The sequence below is a fragment of the Elephantulus edwardii genome, unplaced genomic scaffold (assembly GCF_000299155.1).
Source record: "Elephantulus edwardii isolate Elephantulus edwardi_28Jun2011 unplaced genomic scaffold, EleEdw1.0 scaffold00033, whole genome shotgun sequence".
Lineage (NCBI taxonomy): Eukaryota > Metazoa > Chordata > Mammalia > Macroscelidea > Macroscelididae > Elephantulus > Elephantulus edwardii.
Genome location: NW_006399783.1, coordinates 8,778,581 through 8,791,725, shown reverse-complemented (window position 1 = coordinate 8,791,725; position 13,145 = coordinate 8,778,581). Strand labels below are relative to the sequence as shown.

Genomic DNA, 13,145 nt, shown 5'->3' with positions numbered 1-13,145 from the left:
TTCCCAACTTTTGCATTCCAGTCACCCATTATTATCAATGCATCTTGATTGCATGTTCGATCTATCTCTGACTGTAACCACATAGGGTTTCTAAAAAAATATTATTTTTTCTAAAAACAAAATATATTGTTGTTATGTGTCATTGAGTTGCCTAACAATAGCTCTGATCTTTGCCCTATCCTGAGCCAACCTCACCATCTCTGACACATCTGACCCCATTGCAACAGTCACTGTAATAATCCATCTCATCCAGGATCTTCCAGGATCTTCCTCTTCTACACTGTCCCTTTACTCTTCCAAGCAGAATGTCTTTCTCCAAGGACTGGTCCCTCCTGACAACATTCCCAAAGCATGTGAAATGGAGCTTCAAAATCCTTGTATCCAAGGAACAATGTGGTTTCACCCTCTCCACAATAGACCTATTTGTTCTCTTCTAAGTCCATGGTTCACTACTCTTCTCCAGCACCACAATTCAATGGCATAGATCCTTCTGTTATTGTTAGTCCAGCCCTCAAATGCATAACAAGCAATTTAGAAGACCATGGCCTGGATCTGGTGCACCTTAATCTCTAGAATGACATCATTGTTCTTTAGTGCTCTGGAGAGGTTCTTGACAGCAGATTTTTTCCAATGCAACTTGTCTCTTGATTTCCTAACTGTTGCTAAGAGTGTTGATTGTGGATTCCAGCAAGACGAAATCATTAACAACATTAATCTGTTCTCCATGTATCATGAAATTGTCTATTGGCCTGGTGGTGAAAATCTTTGTTTTCTTGATATTGAGATACAATCGATATTGAAGGTTGTAGTCTTTGATCTTCTGTAGCAAATGCTTCAAGTTCTCCTCAGTTTCAGTGAGCAAGGTTTTGTCATCTGCATAATGCAGGCTGTTGGGTCTTCTTCCAATTTTGATGCCACATTCTTCTTCCTGAGTGATCTGCTCAGCATAGATTGAAAAATGCAAGGAGAAAGTATAGATTGTTGGCACACTCCTTTCTTGATTTTGAACCATGTTTCTTTGCTCTTTTAAGACAACAGCCTCTTGGTCTAGGTATAGGTTACTCATGAACACAAGTGTTCTGGAATTTCCATCAACAATTTGTTGTTATCCACACAGTTAAATGCCTTTGTATAGATAAGGAGACATAAATAACATTCTTCTAGTACTCTCTGCTTTCAGACAAGAGCCATGTGACATCAACAATAATATTCCCAGTGCCAAGACCTCTTCTGAACCCAGATTGTATTTGTCATTATAAATTAAGAGTAATAAAAAGTAGCTGTGATTGAGTCCATTCCAACTCATGGTGACTTTATACAGGTCAGAGTAGAACTATATTCTATAGGGTTTTCAGTGGCTGATTTTTCAGAAGTAGAACTCCAGGTGTTTCTTCCAAGATACTTCTGGGTGGATTTAAACTTCCAACCTCTTAGCACTCAAGTACATCAACTGTTTATATTGCCCAAAGATTCATGGCTTAGTGGTAAGGAGCTGAACTACAATACCAAAGTTACATGGTTCAAATCCACCAGCTGCTCCATGGGATAAGGATAAGCAATCTCCTCCCCTGTGATTTACTGCCTCTGAAAACCCAATGGAGGGTCAGCTATGAGTTGGTTCCAACTCATAAGTACACAATAACAACAATGACTACCAGTACAATAAAAGTAATAGTGATAGTAATAGCAGCTGACTTGTAGGATAGTTGAAAAAACTTAGAAAGATAACCCACTGCCAAAACGTTCATTTCAACACAAACATACCTTTAGAATAGAAAGGAATTGCCTCACAGATTGCCTATAGATTGTTAGGAAAGCAGACTGCCTCATCTTTCTCCTGAGAAGCAGCTGGTGGATTCCAAGAGCCGACCTCTCAGTTAGCAGCCCAAAGCCCAATCTACTGTGCTGCCAGGATGTCTTGGCTGAGAAAGATAATGCCCATAAAGTGCTGCTCTTGAGATCTAGCACATAGATGACATCAGTAAATGGCACTTATTCTTTTATTTCATTGTTATTATTATGGTTCAGTTACATGACTTGAATGTTCTGTAGTTTGCAAGGATCTTATTCAAAGATAATGCTCATAATTTTTGGTCACCAGATGCTTGCAGGCTAGTGATCACTAGCAGGGTGAATCTCAGGCCACATCCCAGACAGTATCTCCCCAAAGAGACTACTGTGTGCAGGCACAGAGCCCAGAGTTCCTATAACTCTCACAAAGCTCATGTGCTACTGGAGAAAGCATGCATATGGGCCAGTAAGTGGATTTCAAGCAGTGTGTAGATTACCACAGGCTAAATGTGATTTGAAATGCCTGTAGGAAGCATAGACCAGGGGAACTTTAGAAAAACAGGTGGCCTGGCTCAATGGGCTCACTATTTGTCTTGAAATTCTCACTATAAGGGACTATGGAGAGTTGTGACTTCCCTGGAGAGACCGTTCAGGGACCTTCTCATTCACAACTTCAGTCAAAGAGAGCAATCTTGACTTTGCTACAAGATTGCAAGTTTATTGTTCTTCATCTTGGACATCATGCAGATGTGCCACTCTTTGTATCCTAGGGCATACTTTTAAGACTCCTAAATTTAAAAAAAAAGACTCATAAATAGTCCCACCTTTAAATCTGGCATGCTATTGTTGTTTATTTGGCCTGAGGGTCTTTGGCTCTCGGGCCTACCTAACACAGATCTGAGCCTGAATGTCCTGTCTGCCCTAGGCTGGCTGGTTGTTAACAAAGCCGATAGAATCCTGGGAGAATGAGGGTACCTAAAGGGGAGGCAAGATGTCTTAGAGAGGATAAAACCAAGTTTTTCCTTGGAAGCTAGGATTTCGAAACTTCATCTCACATACTTTGGATGGCACAGGGTAGGACAGAGTTCAGACATGTTTTTCATAGGGTCACCATAAGTCTTACTGATTTAAATGGCACATAATAACAAATACAATGGTAATAGAGCCATAGGGTCTTTCAAATGTATCCAGGAGGGACCAGTCCTTGGAGAAGGACATCATGCTCAGAAGGGTAGAGGGGCAGCACAGGAGAGGAAGACCCAGGATAAGGTAGATTGATACAGTAACTAGGGCAATGGGGGTAGGTGTATCAGAGTGAGTGAGAATGGCTCAGGACAGGGCAGGCTTAAGTCTTGTTGTATATAGGGTTGCTATGAGTCACAGGCAATTCTATAGCACATAACAACAGCAACAGTCCCACCAGGCCGATAGGCAATACCATGATGGATAGAGAAAAAAACCTGAAATTTTCAACAATGTCATCTTGCCTGGATCCACAATCACTTGGTACAAGTATTAAAAAAAAAATCAAAAGAAGATTGCATTAGGAAAGTCTACTATAAAGCAATACTCTGAAGTACTAAGAAGAAATGATGTTAGTTTGGAGACTAAGGTGACCTGATTCAAGTCATGTTTATGAGTCTGAGAGCTGAACAGTGAATAAGGATGGGAGACAAAGAATATATGCCTTTGAGCTGTGGAACTTGAGGAGAGTACAAAAGCCCCACGAATTGCCAAAAGAAGAAATTAGACATGTCTTGGAGGAAGTGAAGCCAGAGTGCTCCTTAAAGGCAAGGATGGTGAATCTTTGTCTCACACACTTTGGGCATGTTGTTAGGAGAGTCTATTCCTTGAGGGAAAGGGATATCATGCTTAGAAAGGTCAAGGGTCAGCAAAAAAGAAGACCATGAACAATATGACTACAACAGTGACTACAACAACAGCCTCAAGCATGTCAGAGATGTTAAAAATGGTACAGGGTAGGACAGGGTTCAGACCTGGTTTTCAGAGGGCCACTTGGGTCTTACAGAATTAAATGGCACATAACAAAGAAACAGCAATAATCACTTCTTAGGGTCTTTCAAATGCTTCCTAGATCTGAAAGTTGGACAATTAAAAAGGATGACAGAAGAAAAAGAATACTGAATATCACATGGACTGCCAAAAAAACAACTGACTTAGAGGAACTGCAATCAGGGTCATTCTTAGAAACACGGATGGTGAAATTTCATCTCACACACGTTGGACGTGTTGTTAGAACGGACCAAGGCCTGATAAAAAAAATCATGCTTGGGAAGGTGGAGGGTCAAAGAAATAGAGGAAGACCCTCAGTAAGATGGATTGACACAGTGAAAGTAAAAATGGGCTCAAGTATGTAAGAGATAGGGGGGCGGGGAAGAGAGGGAGAGATGGTGATGATAGTGCAGGATAGTACAATTTCAGATATATGGGATCACTTTGAGTCCTGATCAATTTGACGACACCTAACAGCAATAGGACATTGGGAGTTGCACTACCAACTTAAACGTGCAGTTCAACTCCAAAAAGGAAGGGCAATCTCTTCCAGAGAAGTCTATAGCCTTGAAAACCCACTGGAGGTTCAATTACGAGTTGGTTCTGTCTTGCTGTCAATGACTGAAAGAATCTCACAGAGATAACAATTGGTTATCTTGCTTAGCTGTTGACTGAAAGGTGATTCAAGTCCACTCAAAAATGTCCCTCAGTCAAAACAACTATGAGATATTATCTCACCCCAGTAAGAACAGCAAAATTTAACAGGATGGCAAACATCAAATGCTGGAGAGGTTGTGGGGAAACTGGAACCCTTATTCACTGTTGGTGGTAGTGTAAAATGGTGCAACCACTATGGAAGGTGGTATGGTGCTTTCTCAAAAAGTTGCAAATAGAAATACCATTTTACCCAGCAATTTCACTACTGAGAATTTACCCTAAAGAAACCATAACCGCCACCCAAGTAGATATATGCACACCCATGTCATGTATATTGTGGCTTTGTTCACAATAGCAAAGAGCTGGAAACAACCCAAGTGCCCATCAACAAATGAATAGATAGAGAAAGTCTGGTATTGTCACACAATGGAATACTATGCAGCATTGAAAAACAAGGAACTCAGGAAATATTATGTAAAATGGATGACCCTGGAGGACATTATGCTGAGTGAAATATCTCAGTCACAAAAGGACAAATACTGCATAGGACTAATGTAAAACAGAACTGACATCAGGGTTGAGGGAAGACAGAAAAGGAGGGGAGGAATGATCTATATTCCATTGAAACAGAGAGGGAGAGAACTGTTTAAAAGGGACATATGAATGGGTATTCTTGTCATTATAGAAGTCCAGAGTGAAGGCTGCATAGTGGAGTAGACTTGGGGGAAGGGATTGCATAACAATGAAAGAGTTTTTATTTTTCTTTTCCAGGAGGGGAGTAAATTTGAGGGGTGGGGGAAGTGGGAAGGGTGCAGCAATGAATGACTGGAAGCCCTAAGTATCTGTGAACTTTCATTAAAATTAATTAAAAAAAAAAGAATGTCCCTCAGAAGAAAGCCCTGGTAATTAATTTCTGAAAAAATTATCCATTAAAAACTCTATGGAGACAGTTCTATTCTAACACAAGTAGGATAGCAATGTTGGATGGAATTTAATGGCAACAGGCTGGTTGGAGCTCACCAGGGCCCTGAGTCTAGACTGAGCACTATAAATGACTTTTGGAGGAATCAGGAAACTATAGAGCTGCTCTTGGAAATTTTATTATAAATCACTTTTCAGAGACAAAGAGCAGCTTTTGCATTTAGGCTCCAGAGAATATAAAAGTAAGAAAATGTAATACAGCTTTAAAAGGTGGCACCCACTCTGATAATGAATAGATTTTTCCTTTGTAGCAGGAGATCCATTAAGCAGTCAACACTTGAAAATGTTTCTAAATGGAAACCAGAACAATTCCAAACTATTGTCTTCTAGTTAATTCTGACATAAAGCAACCTTGTAGGACAGAATCGCCCCAAATTATTTCCTAGGTTTTAATCTTCATGGAAGCACATTATACATCATTTGCCCATGGGCAGTTTACAGGTTTGGAACCATTATTAGTCTTTCAATTATCAGCTGGTCATTTAACCACTGTGCCACCAGGGCCCCTTTGCTGCTTGCTTAATAACTTTTTAATCAAGGACCTGGTACTAAGCCCTGACTATTTCCCGTCTGCCTGAACTCTTCTCTCTAAATGCAGAGACACTATGCACCTTGGATGAGCCCGAAGGTGGGTCTGAGGGAGTATGGAGTCCAAGAAACCTCAACTGCAGCTCTGGTGCCCAACACTTACCTGAAACTCAAAGTTAGTGTGTTCCAGAAACTTCTGGTTCATAGTCTCTGCAAATTTGTTGATAGCCCTTAAGAAGACCCTGAAAGAAGGAGAGAGATGACCAGGTCATCTTAGTACATTTGTTCAGGATCCTGTCTTTTACTCCCCCCTACCCTCCCTCCGGAAGAAACTAAAAAAGCAAATGTTGATTCAGAATGTCAGCTGACCCAGATTAGCACCTGTTTACACTCCAGGCCTTTGGCCATATTTGCCTTACAAGAATTTAAGAAATGCCAGTGTCCTTTTGAAAATCTTTATCATTTGTTTTTAAGATCTGACAAGCTTAAGGAAAAAAATACTCACTACCTAGGGAGATATCAAGAGAAACTACCATCTTCCAAAAAAAGAAATACCCCGGCAAATAACAGGCCATGTCATCTAACATACCAACAACAGACCATAGCATCTAGCGAAAATTGCTGTCAACATTTGATGAACATAATTCAAAAGTGTCCCTAGATGTGTGTGTGTGTGTGTGTGTGTGTGTGTGTGTATGTATATATAAATGTTTATGTGTATGTATATATATATATATATACACACACACATACACACATGGATGATATTTTAAGTATATCATTTTGATGAATAAAATCATAGGATAAATGCTGTTTTGAAGTAGACTGCCTTTTCATTCAACAATAAATTCTGGAGTTCTTTGCGTGCCATTGAGTACAGATATATATCATCCTTTTTAATCACGGAAGAGCATTCCACTGTGTGACTGGATTGCAGTGTATTTAGCTGGTTTTTCATTGAGGATCCTTATGTTCTCAGCTTTTCTGTTGTAAACAATGCTCCAAAGATCATTTTTTTTTTAAATTTGCCTTGTACCTATCCCAGGTTTTCTTCTTGGTATGGCCACATGCTATGCACATTTAACATTTTAGGACCTGCTGTCAAATTGTGTTTTTCCTTAAACATCTCCCTATCCACCTTCTTCCTCAAGGCTAAGCCCTACTGATTATCTTGCATCCTCCTATTTCTTGTCTCTTCAATCTCAAGAACACATTTGCCCTATGGGACAGTTCTGCTTTTGTCGACCACCTACTTTTATGGCTCCCTACTGCTCACATGGTAAATCCAAACTCTTTCACTTGGCAGTTATTATTCTCCATCACTGGGTCTTACTATGCATCAAACCGTGTTTCATACCATATATGTTGGAATCTTAATCCTTATTCCTATAAATTTAATCTCCTTTGGAAATAAGGTTTTCTTTGTTATGCTCAAGACACCATACCAGGATACGGTATTTCTAAAACCTAATCATTTCTGTACTTAGAAAAGTAGAGGGTAAATTAAAGAGAGCAAGACCCTAAAGGAGATAGATTGACCAAGCAACTGCAACAGCAGGCTTGAAAATGACAGCAATCTTAACAACGGTGCAGGGTAGGGCAAAGTTTTTATTTGTTGCTCATAGGGGCCTTATGAGTTGTAGTTGACTCGATGACATCTAACAAAAACATCAATTTCTGAGTTTTATAGACATCAGTTTAGACACAGAGAAAGAAAACACAGAGGAAGACCAATGCCAAAAGAGAACTGTCTGCAAAGCTAGGAATGCCCAGACTTACACCAAGGAAGCAAGCAACATGGCCTTGACTTTCATTTGTACTCTTAGCTTCCAGAACTATGAGAAAGTAAATCTCTAGCCTTTAAAGTTACTCACTTGCAGTAGTATTATTTTAGCAAAACAAGAAAAAGGAAACAAATCTCAACCTTTCATTCCAGGCTTATTTCTCACTATTAACTTGAGTTTCTAGTCGTTTACTTAGTACATGCCATGCTCTTTCTTTGTGTAGAATGTTCTGCTCCTTCTCATCTCCAAGTAACAAAATTCTTCCTATCACTCACAGTTCATGTAGGTCAACAGAGTTATCCATTATGAAGTCTTTAATAATTTTCCCTAGCCTTAAGTGATTTCTGTGACCACTCAATCCTTGAAGTTAACTCCTGTGTCACTTTTACTTCTTCATTTTACCTTCTAACTACTTGCATATAGAAAATTTGCTTTTGTGGATAGTGAGCTTCTTTAAGGATAGATCTGCTGGACTGTGTCCCTCAAAGGATGCTCATCGCAAATCCCCTTTTAGTGTTCAGTAAGATCGAGGATGATTGATTTGCTAGACTCAGTCACATCTTCACCACTGGGATTAGAGGCACCCTAAAGGACTTCATCCACTCACCCTGTGATTCTAGTATTGTAGCTTGATCCTTGAATTCTCCCAGAATTCCAGACTTGTAGTCCAGCTCTCCATGTTTCTATTTGTCAGACTAATAAGCATCTCAGAAATATGCCAGTTGTTGTTGTTATGTGCATCAAGTCGCTTGCAACTCATAGTGGCCCCATGTACAAGAGCCCTAAACATGGTTCTATCCTGTGCCAACCTACCCATCTCAAGCGCACTTATTCCCACCACTCCAGTCACAGAATCGATCCATCTTATCGAAGGTATTCCTCTCCTTCGCCGCCCCTCCACTCTCCTAAACATGATGTCCCTCTCCAGGGACCAGTCCCTCCTTGCAACACACCCAAAGTATGTCAGACAAAGCTTCAGAATCCTTGACTCCAAGGAGCATTCTGGCTTCACCTTCTCCAGGAAAAACCTGTTTGTTCTCCTAGCAGTCCATGGTATATTCAACACTCTTCTCCAGCACCACAACTCAAAGGCAATAATTCTCTTTCGATCATCCCTATTCACTGTCCAACTCTCTGATGCATAGCACGTAATTGCAAAGACTATAGCCTGGATCAGATGCACATTAGTCTCCAGGCTGACGTCGTTGCTCTTCAGTACTCTTGAGAGGTCCTTCACAGCTGACTTTCCCAATGCAATTCGTCTCCTGATTTCCTGGCTGCTGTTACCAAAAGTGTTGACTGTGGAGCCAAGCAAACTAAAACTGTTAACTATCTCAATCTTTTCACCATCCATACTGATGCTGCCAATTGGCCCAGTGGTGAGAATCTTTGTTTTCTTGTTGTTGAGCTTCAATGCATATAGGAGGCTGCAGTCCTTGACCTTCTGCAGCAAGTGCTTCAGGTCCTCCTCAGTTTCAGCTAGCAGGGTTGTGTCATCTGCATAACACAGGTTGTTCATGACTCTTCCACCAATCCTGATGTCACATTCCTCCTCGTACAGCCCAGCATCTCAGATGATCTGTTCTGCATACAGATTGAAAAGGTATGGAGAGAGAATACATTGCTGACTGACCCCCTTCTTGATTTTGAACCATGTAGTGTCTCTTTGCTCTGTTCTGACAACTGCCTCTTGATCCAAGTATAGGTTTCACATTAGCACAATCATGTGTTCTGGGATTCCCATTCTTCTCATAGCCAGCCACAGCTTGTTGTGATCCACACAGTCAAACGCCTTTGCATAGTCAATGAAGCACAGATAGACATTCTTCTGGTATTCTCTGCTTTCTGCTAAGATTCATATAACATTAGCTATAATATCCCTAGTAGCACTACCTCTTCTAAATCCAGCCTGCACATCTGGCAGTTCTTTGTTGACATATTGTTCCATATGTTTTTGGATAATTTTCAGCAGAATCTTGCTTGCATGTGATATTAATGATACTGTTCAATAATTTCCACACTCTGTTGGGTCACCTTTCTTTGGAATGGGAACAAATATAGATCTTTTCCAGTTAGCTGGCCAGCTGGCTGTCCTCCAGATTTTTTGGTACAACTTAGTGAGCACATCCAGGGCAGTGTCTGTTGAAATATGTCAATTAGTAAGCTGTCAAGTCCTGGAGACTTGTTTTTTGCCAATTCCTTCAGAGCAACTTGAACTTCCTCCTTCATCACCATAGGCTCTTGCTCATATGTTATTTCATTAAATTCTTCTGTGTCAGCCAATTCCTTCTGATACAGTGACTTTGTGTACTCCTTCCATCTTCTCTTGATACTTTCTGGATCATTTAATATTCTACCCAAACTATCCTTAAGTATTGCCACCCCGTGGCTTGAAATTGTTTTTCAACTCCTTCAGCTTAAGAAATGCTAAGCGAGTTAGATCTTTTTGATCTTCTGATTCCAGCTCTCCATTTCATTATAGTATCTTGCTTTGTCGTCCTGGGCTGCTTTTTGAAATTTTCTGTTCATCTCTTTGATTTCTTGGTTTCTTCCATTGGTTTTGACTCCTTAGCGTTCTAATGCAATACTCAGAGTCTCATCTGACATCAATCTTGGTCTTTTCTTCTTTTTCAGCCTTTGTAATGATCCTTTGCATTCTTCCTGGCCGATTTTCTTGATATCCTCCCAGAGCTCATTCGTGCTCAAGGCCTCAAACCTGTTCCTGAGATGATTTTGAAATTCAAGTGGGACAGACTTAAGGTCAAATTTTGGTTCCAAAAACCAAAAAATTTTGGTTCCCATGGACTTGATTTAAGTTTCCTCAACTTCAGCTTGAACTTGCATGTGAGTAGTTGGTGGTCTGCCCCACAATCAGCACCCGGCCTGGTTTTCACTGCTAATATTGAGCTTCTCCACCAAGTCTTTCCACAAATGTAATCAATTTGATTCCTAGTGAAATTCATGTGTATAGCCCGAGTTTATGTTTCTTATAAAAAGTATTTGCAATGAATAGATCATTGAATGTGCAGAACTCTATCATTCTATCTCCAGCCTCATTTCTTTCACTGAGCCTATGATTTCCAGCTACTGATCCTTCTTCCCTGTTCCCAACGTTTTTGCTCCAGTTGCCCATTATTATCAATGCATCTTGATTGCATTGATTGATTGATCAATTTCTGACTGCAAAAGTTGGTAGAAATCTTCTATTTCCTCCTCTTTGGCTCTAGTTGTTGGTGCGTATATTTGAGTGATAGTGGTATTCCCTGGACTTCCTTGTATGCATATGGATATTATTATCCTGTTGCTCACCACATTGTATTTCAGGATGAATCTAGACATGACTTTTTAAATTATGAAACCAACACCATTTTTTCTCACCTTTTCATCCCCAGCAGAGTAAACCACATCATCATCTAATTCAAAATGTCCCATGCCAAGCCATCTCATTTCGCCAATACCTAATATGTCAATATTTATGCATTCCATTTCTTTCTTAACAATGTCCAATTTTCCCACATTCATGCTTCTCACATTCCATGTTCCAATCACTATTGTCTGCTTACAGCTGTTCCTTCTTCTCTGTATTTCCATTTCTAAGAGCTCAGTCTCAATTGCCATGTCTGCTAGTCCAAGCGATAGTCTAAGCATGCTCAATATGTCAGACCCTACTCAAAAAATCCCCAACAAAAGGAGCTGTGATGGTCTGGTCCGTAGAGAAGTGTGCTGCTTATTCAAAGGTGGTTTCCTTCTGGCAATCTGAATCCACCAGCAGCTCCATGGCAGAAAGATGAACAATCACCTTCTGTTAGGTTACAGATTCTGAAACCCTTTGGAAAGTCAGCTGTGACTCATATATAAGTTGATTAAGCACTGAAATTACATAAATGGTTAAAATTTAGGTATTAGTCTAAAGGCAGGAGGTCCAAGTTCACCCAGAGAACCTTTGGAAGAAAGGCCTGGAAATCTATGCATGAAATACTAGCCATTGAAAGTCTGATGGAGGGCAGCTCAACTCTGATGTATACAGAGCAGATATGAGCACGAATTGACTTGACAGAAACTAGGTTTTTTAAAACCCTCCCATGAGTAGTTTTTTCTGTTGTTTTCCCATTTCAGTGAAAGACAATCCAAGCTCCCTTTCATCCAATGTCTTAGGGTAAAACAAATCAATAAAATAAGAGAAAACCTTGGTCTCATCCTTGAATTTTCTCTTTCTTGTGCATCCAATATCTGGTGTCTCAGCAAAATCCTGTTAGTTCTTTTAAAGATGTATGTCTAGAATTTGATAACTTTTCATGACTCAAGAAATAGACATATGACAGTCATGTCCACTATCCTGACCCAAGCCACCATCATTTCTGCCTTTGATTTCCCATTATCTTCTTAATAGACACTTGTCCAACTGTAGCCAAGTCTTCATTGCATGTTTGGGCTTGTTAACCTTAATGGTTAGATGTCGGTATTATCTGTTCTGTTGTTCATCATTTCTGATTGCTGTTGTTGTTGTGTACCATAGAGTAGGAACCGACCAATAGCTGACCCTCGGATTTTCAGAGGCAGTTAATCACATGGGAAGAGATTGCCCCTCCTTCTCCCATGGAGTACCTGGTGGTCTTGAACCATGTGCCTTCGAGATTATAGCACAGCGTCTTGCTTCTAGGCCACCAGATCTCCCTCATTTCTGATAAGCAATAACTATTTGAGTATGAAGGTGGGGGTGTCTAGGGAATTTTTCATTGGCCAACCTGAACCAGGCTGAGACTCATTAAAAGCACAAGTTACTATGGCTTGAGTCTGCTTGAGAACCTCTGAAAGACTATAGAGAAAAGTACTTGCCCCTCTGAGGCATCTCTTCCTGAAGAATCAGGACTGTTTATCTACTTGCTTCAGTTTTTCACTGGTATAAAGTTTCTCCTCTAGGCAATGAATCTCCAATACTTCTGGCATGCCTTCCAGATAAGCCTCGTGCTTTCTTGCAGCCAGGGAAAGGAAGAGATAGGGAGCCTTCAGGATGCATGAGGAATGTCCACTGTGACTGACGAGAGCTCTGGTGGCCTAATGGTAAGAAATCTTGCTGCCAGCACAAAGCTCTGTAATTCAAATCTACCAGTTGTTCCATAGGAGAAGGATGGTCAGTCTCTTTCAGTGCAATTTATTGTCTCTGAAAACCTTCTGGAAGGTCAGCTATGGGTTGCTTCAGACTCAGTGATAGATAAGAACAACAGGGCAGTAGGGAACTCTGGTTGTTGTCGTGTGCCATCGAGTCGCTTGCGATTCATAGCAACCCTGTGTACTCTGCTCTGTCCTGTGCCAATCGCACCATCTCCAATACACCCATCCAAATTACCCCAATCACTGAATCAACCCACCTCATAGAGGGCCTTCCCCTCC

The 13,145-nt window shown here is 40.5% G+C and overlaps 1 protein-coding gene across 1 annotated transcript in view; it reads right to left on the bottom strand.

The window, feature by feature from the left end:
* Positions 1 to 13,145, bottom strand: part of DOCK2 (dedicator of cytokinesis 2) — a 736,392-nt gene that overhangs the window by 130,249 nt on the left and 592,998 nt on the right. The window contains exon 30 of the mRNA XM_006884420.1: positions 6,134 to 6,212. Coding sequence (XP_006884482.1) covers positions 6,134 to 6,212 — 79 coding nt within the window. The remainder of the gene's footprint in view (positions 1 to 6,133; positions 6,213 to 13,145) is intronic.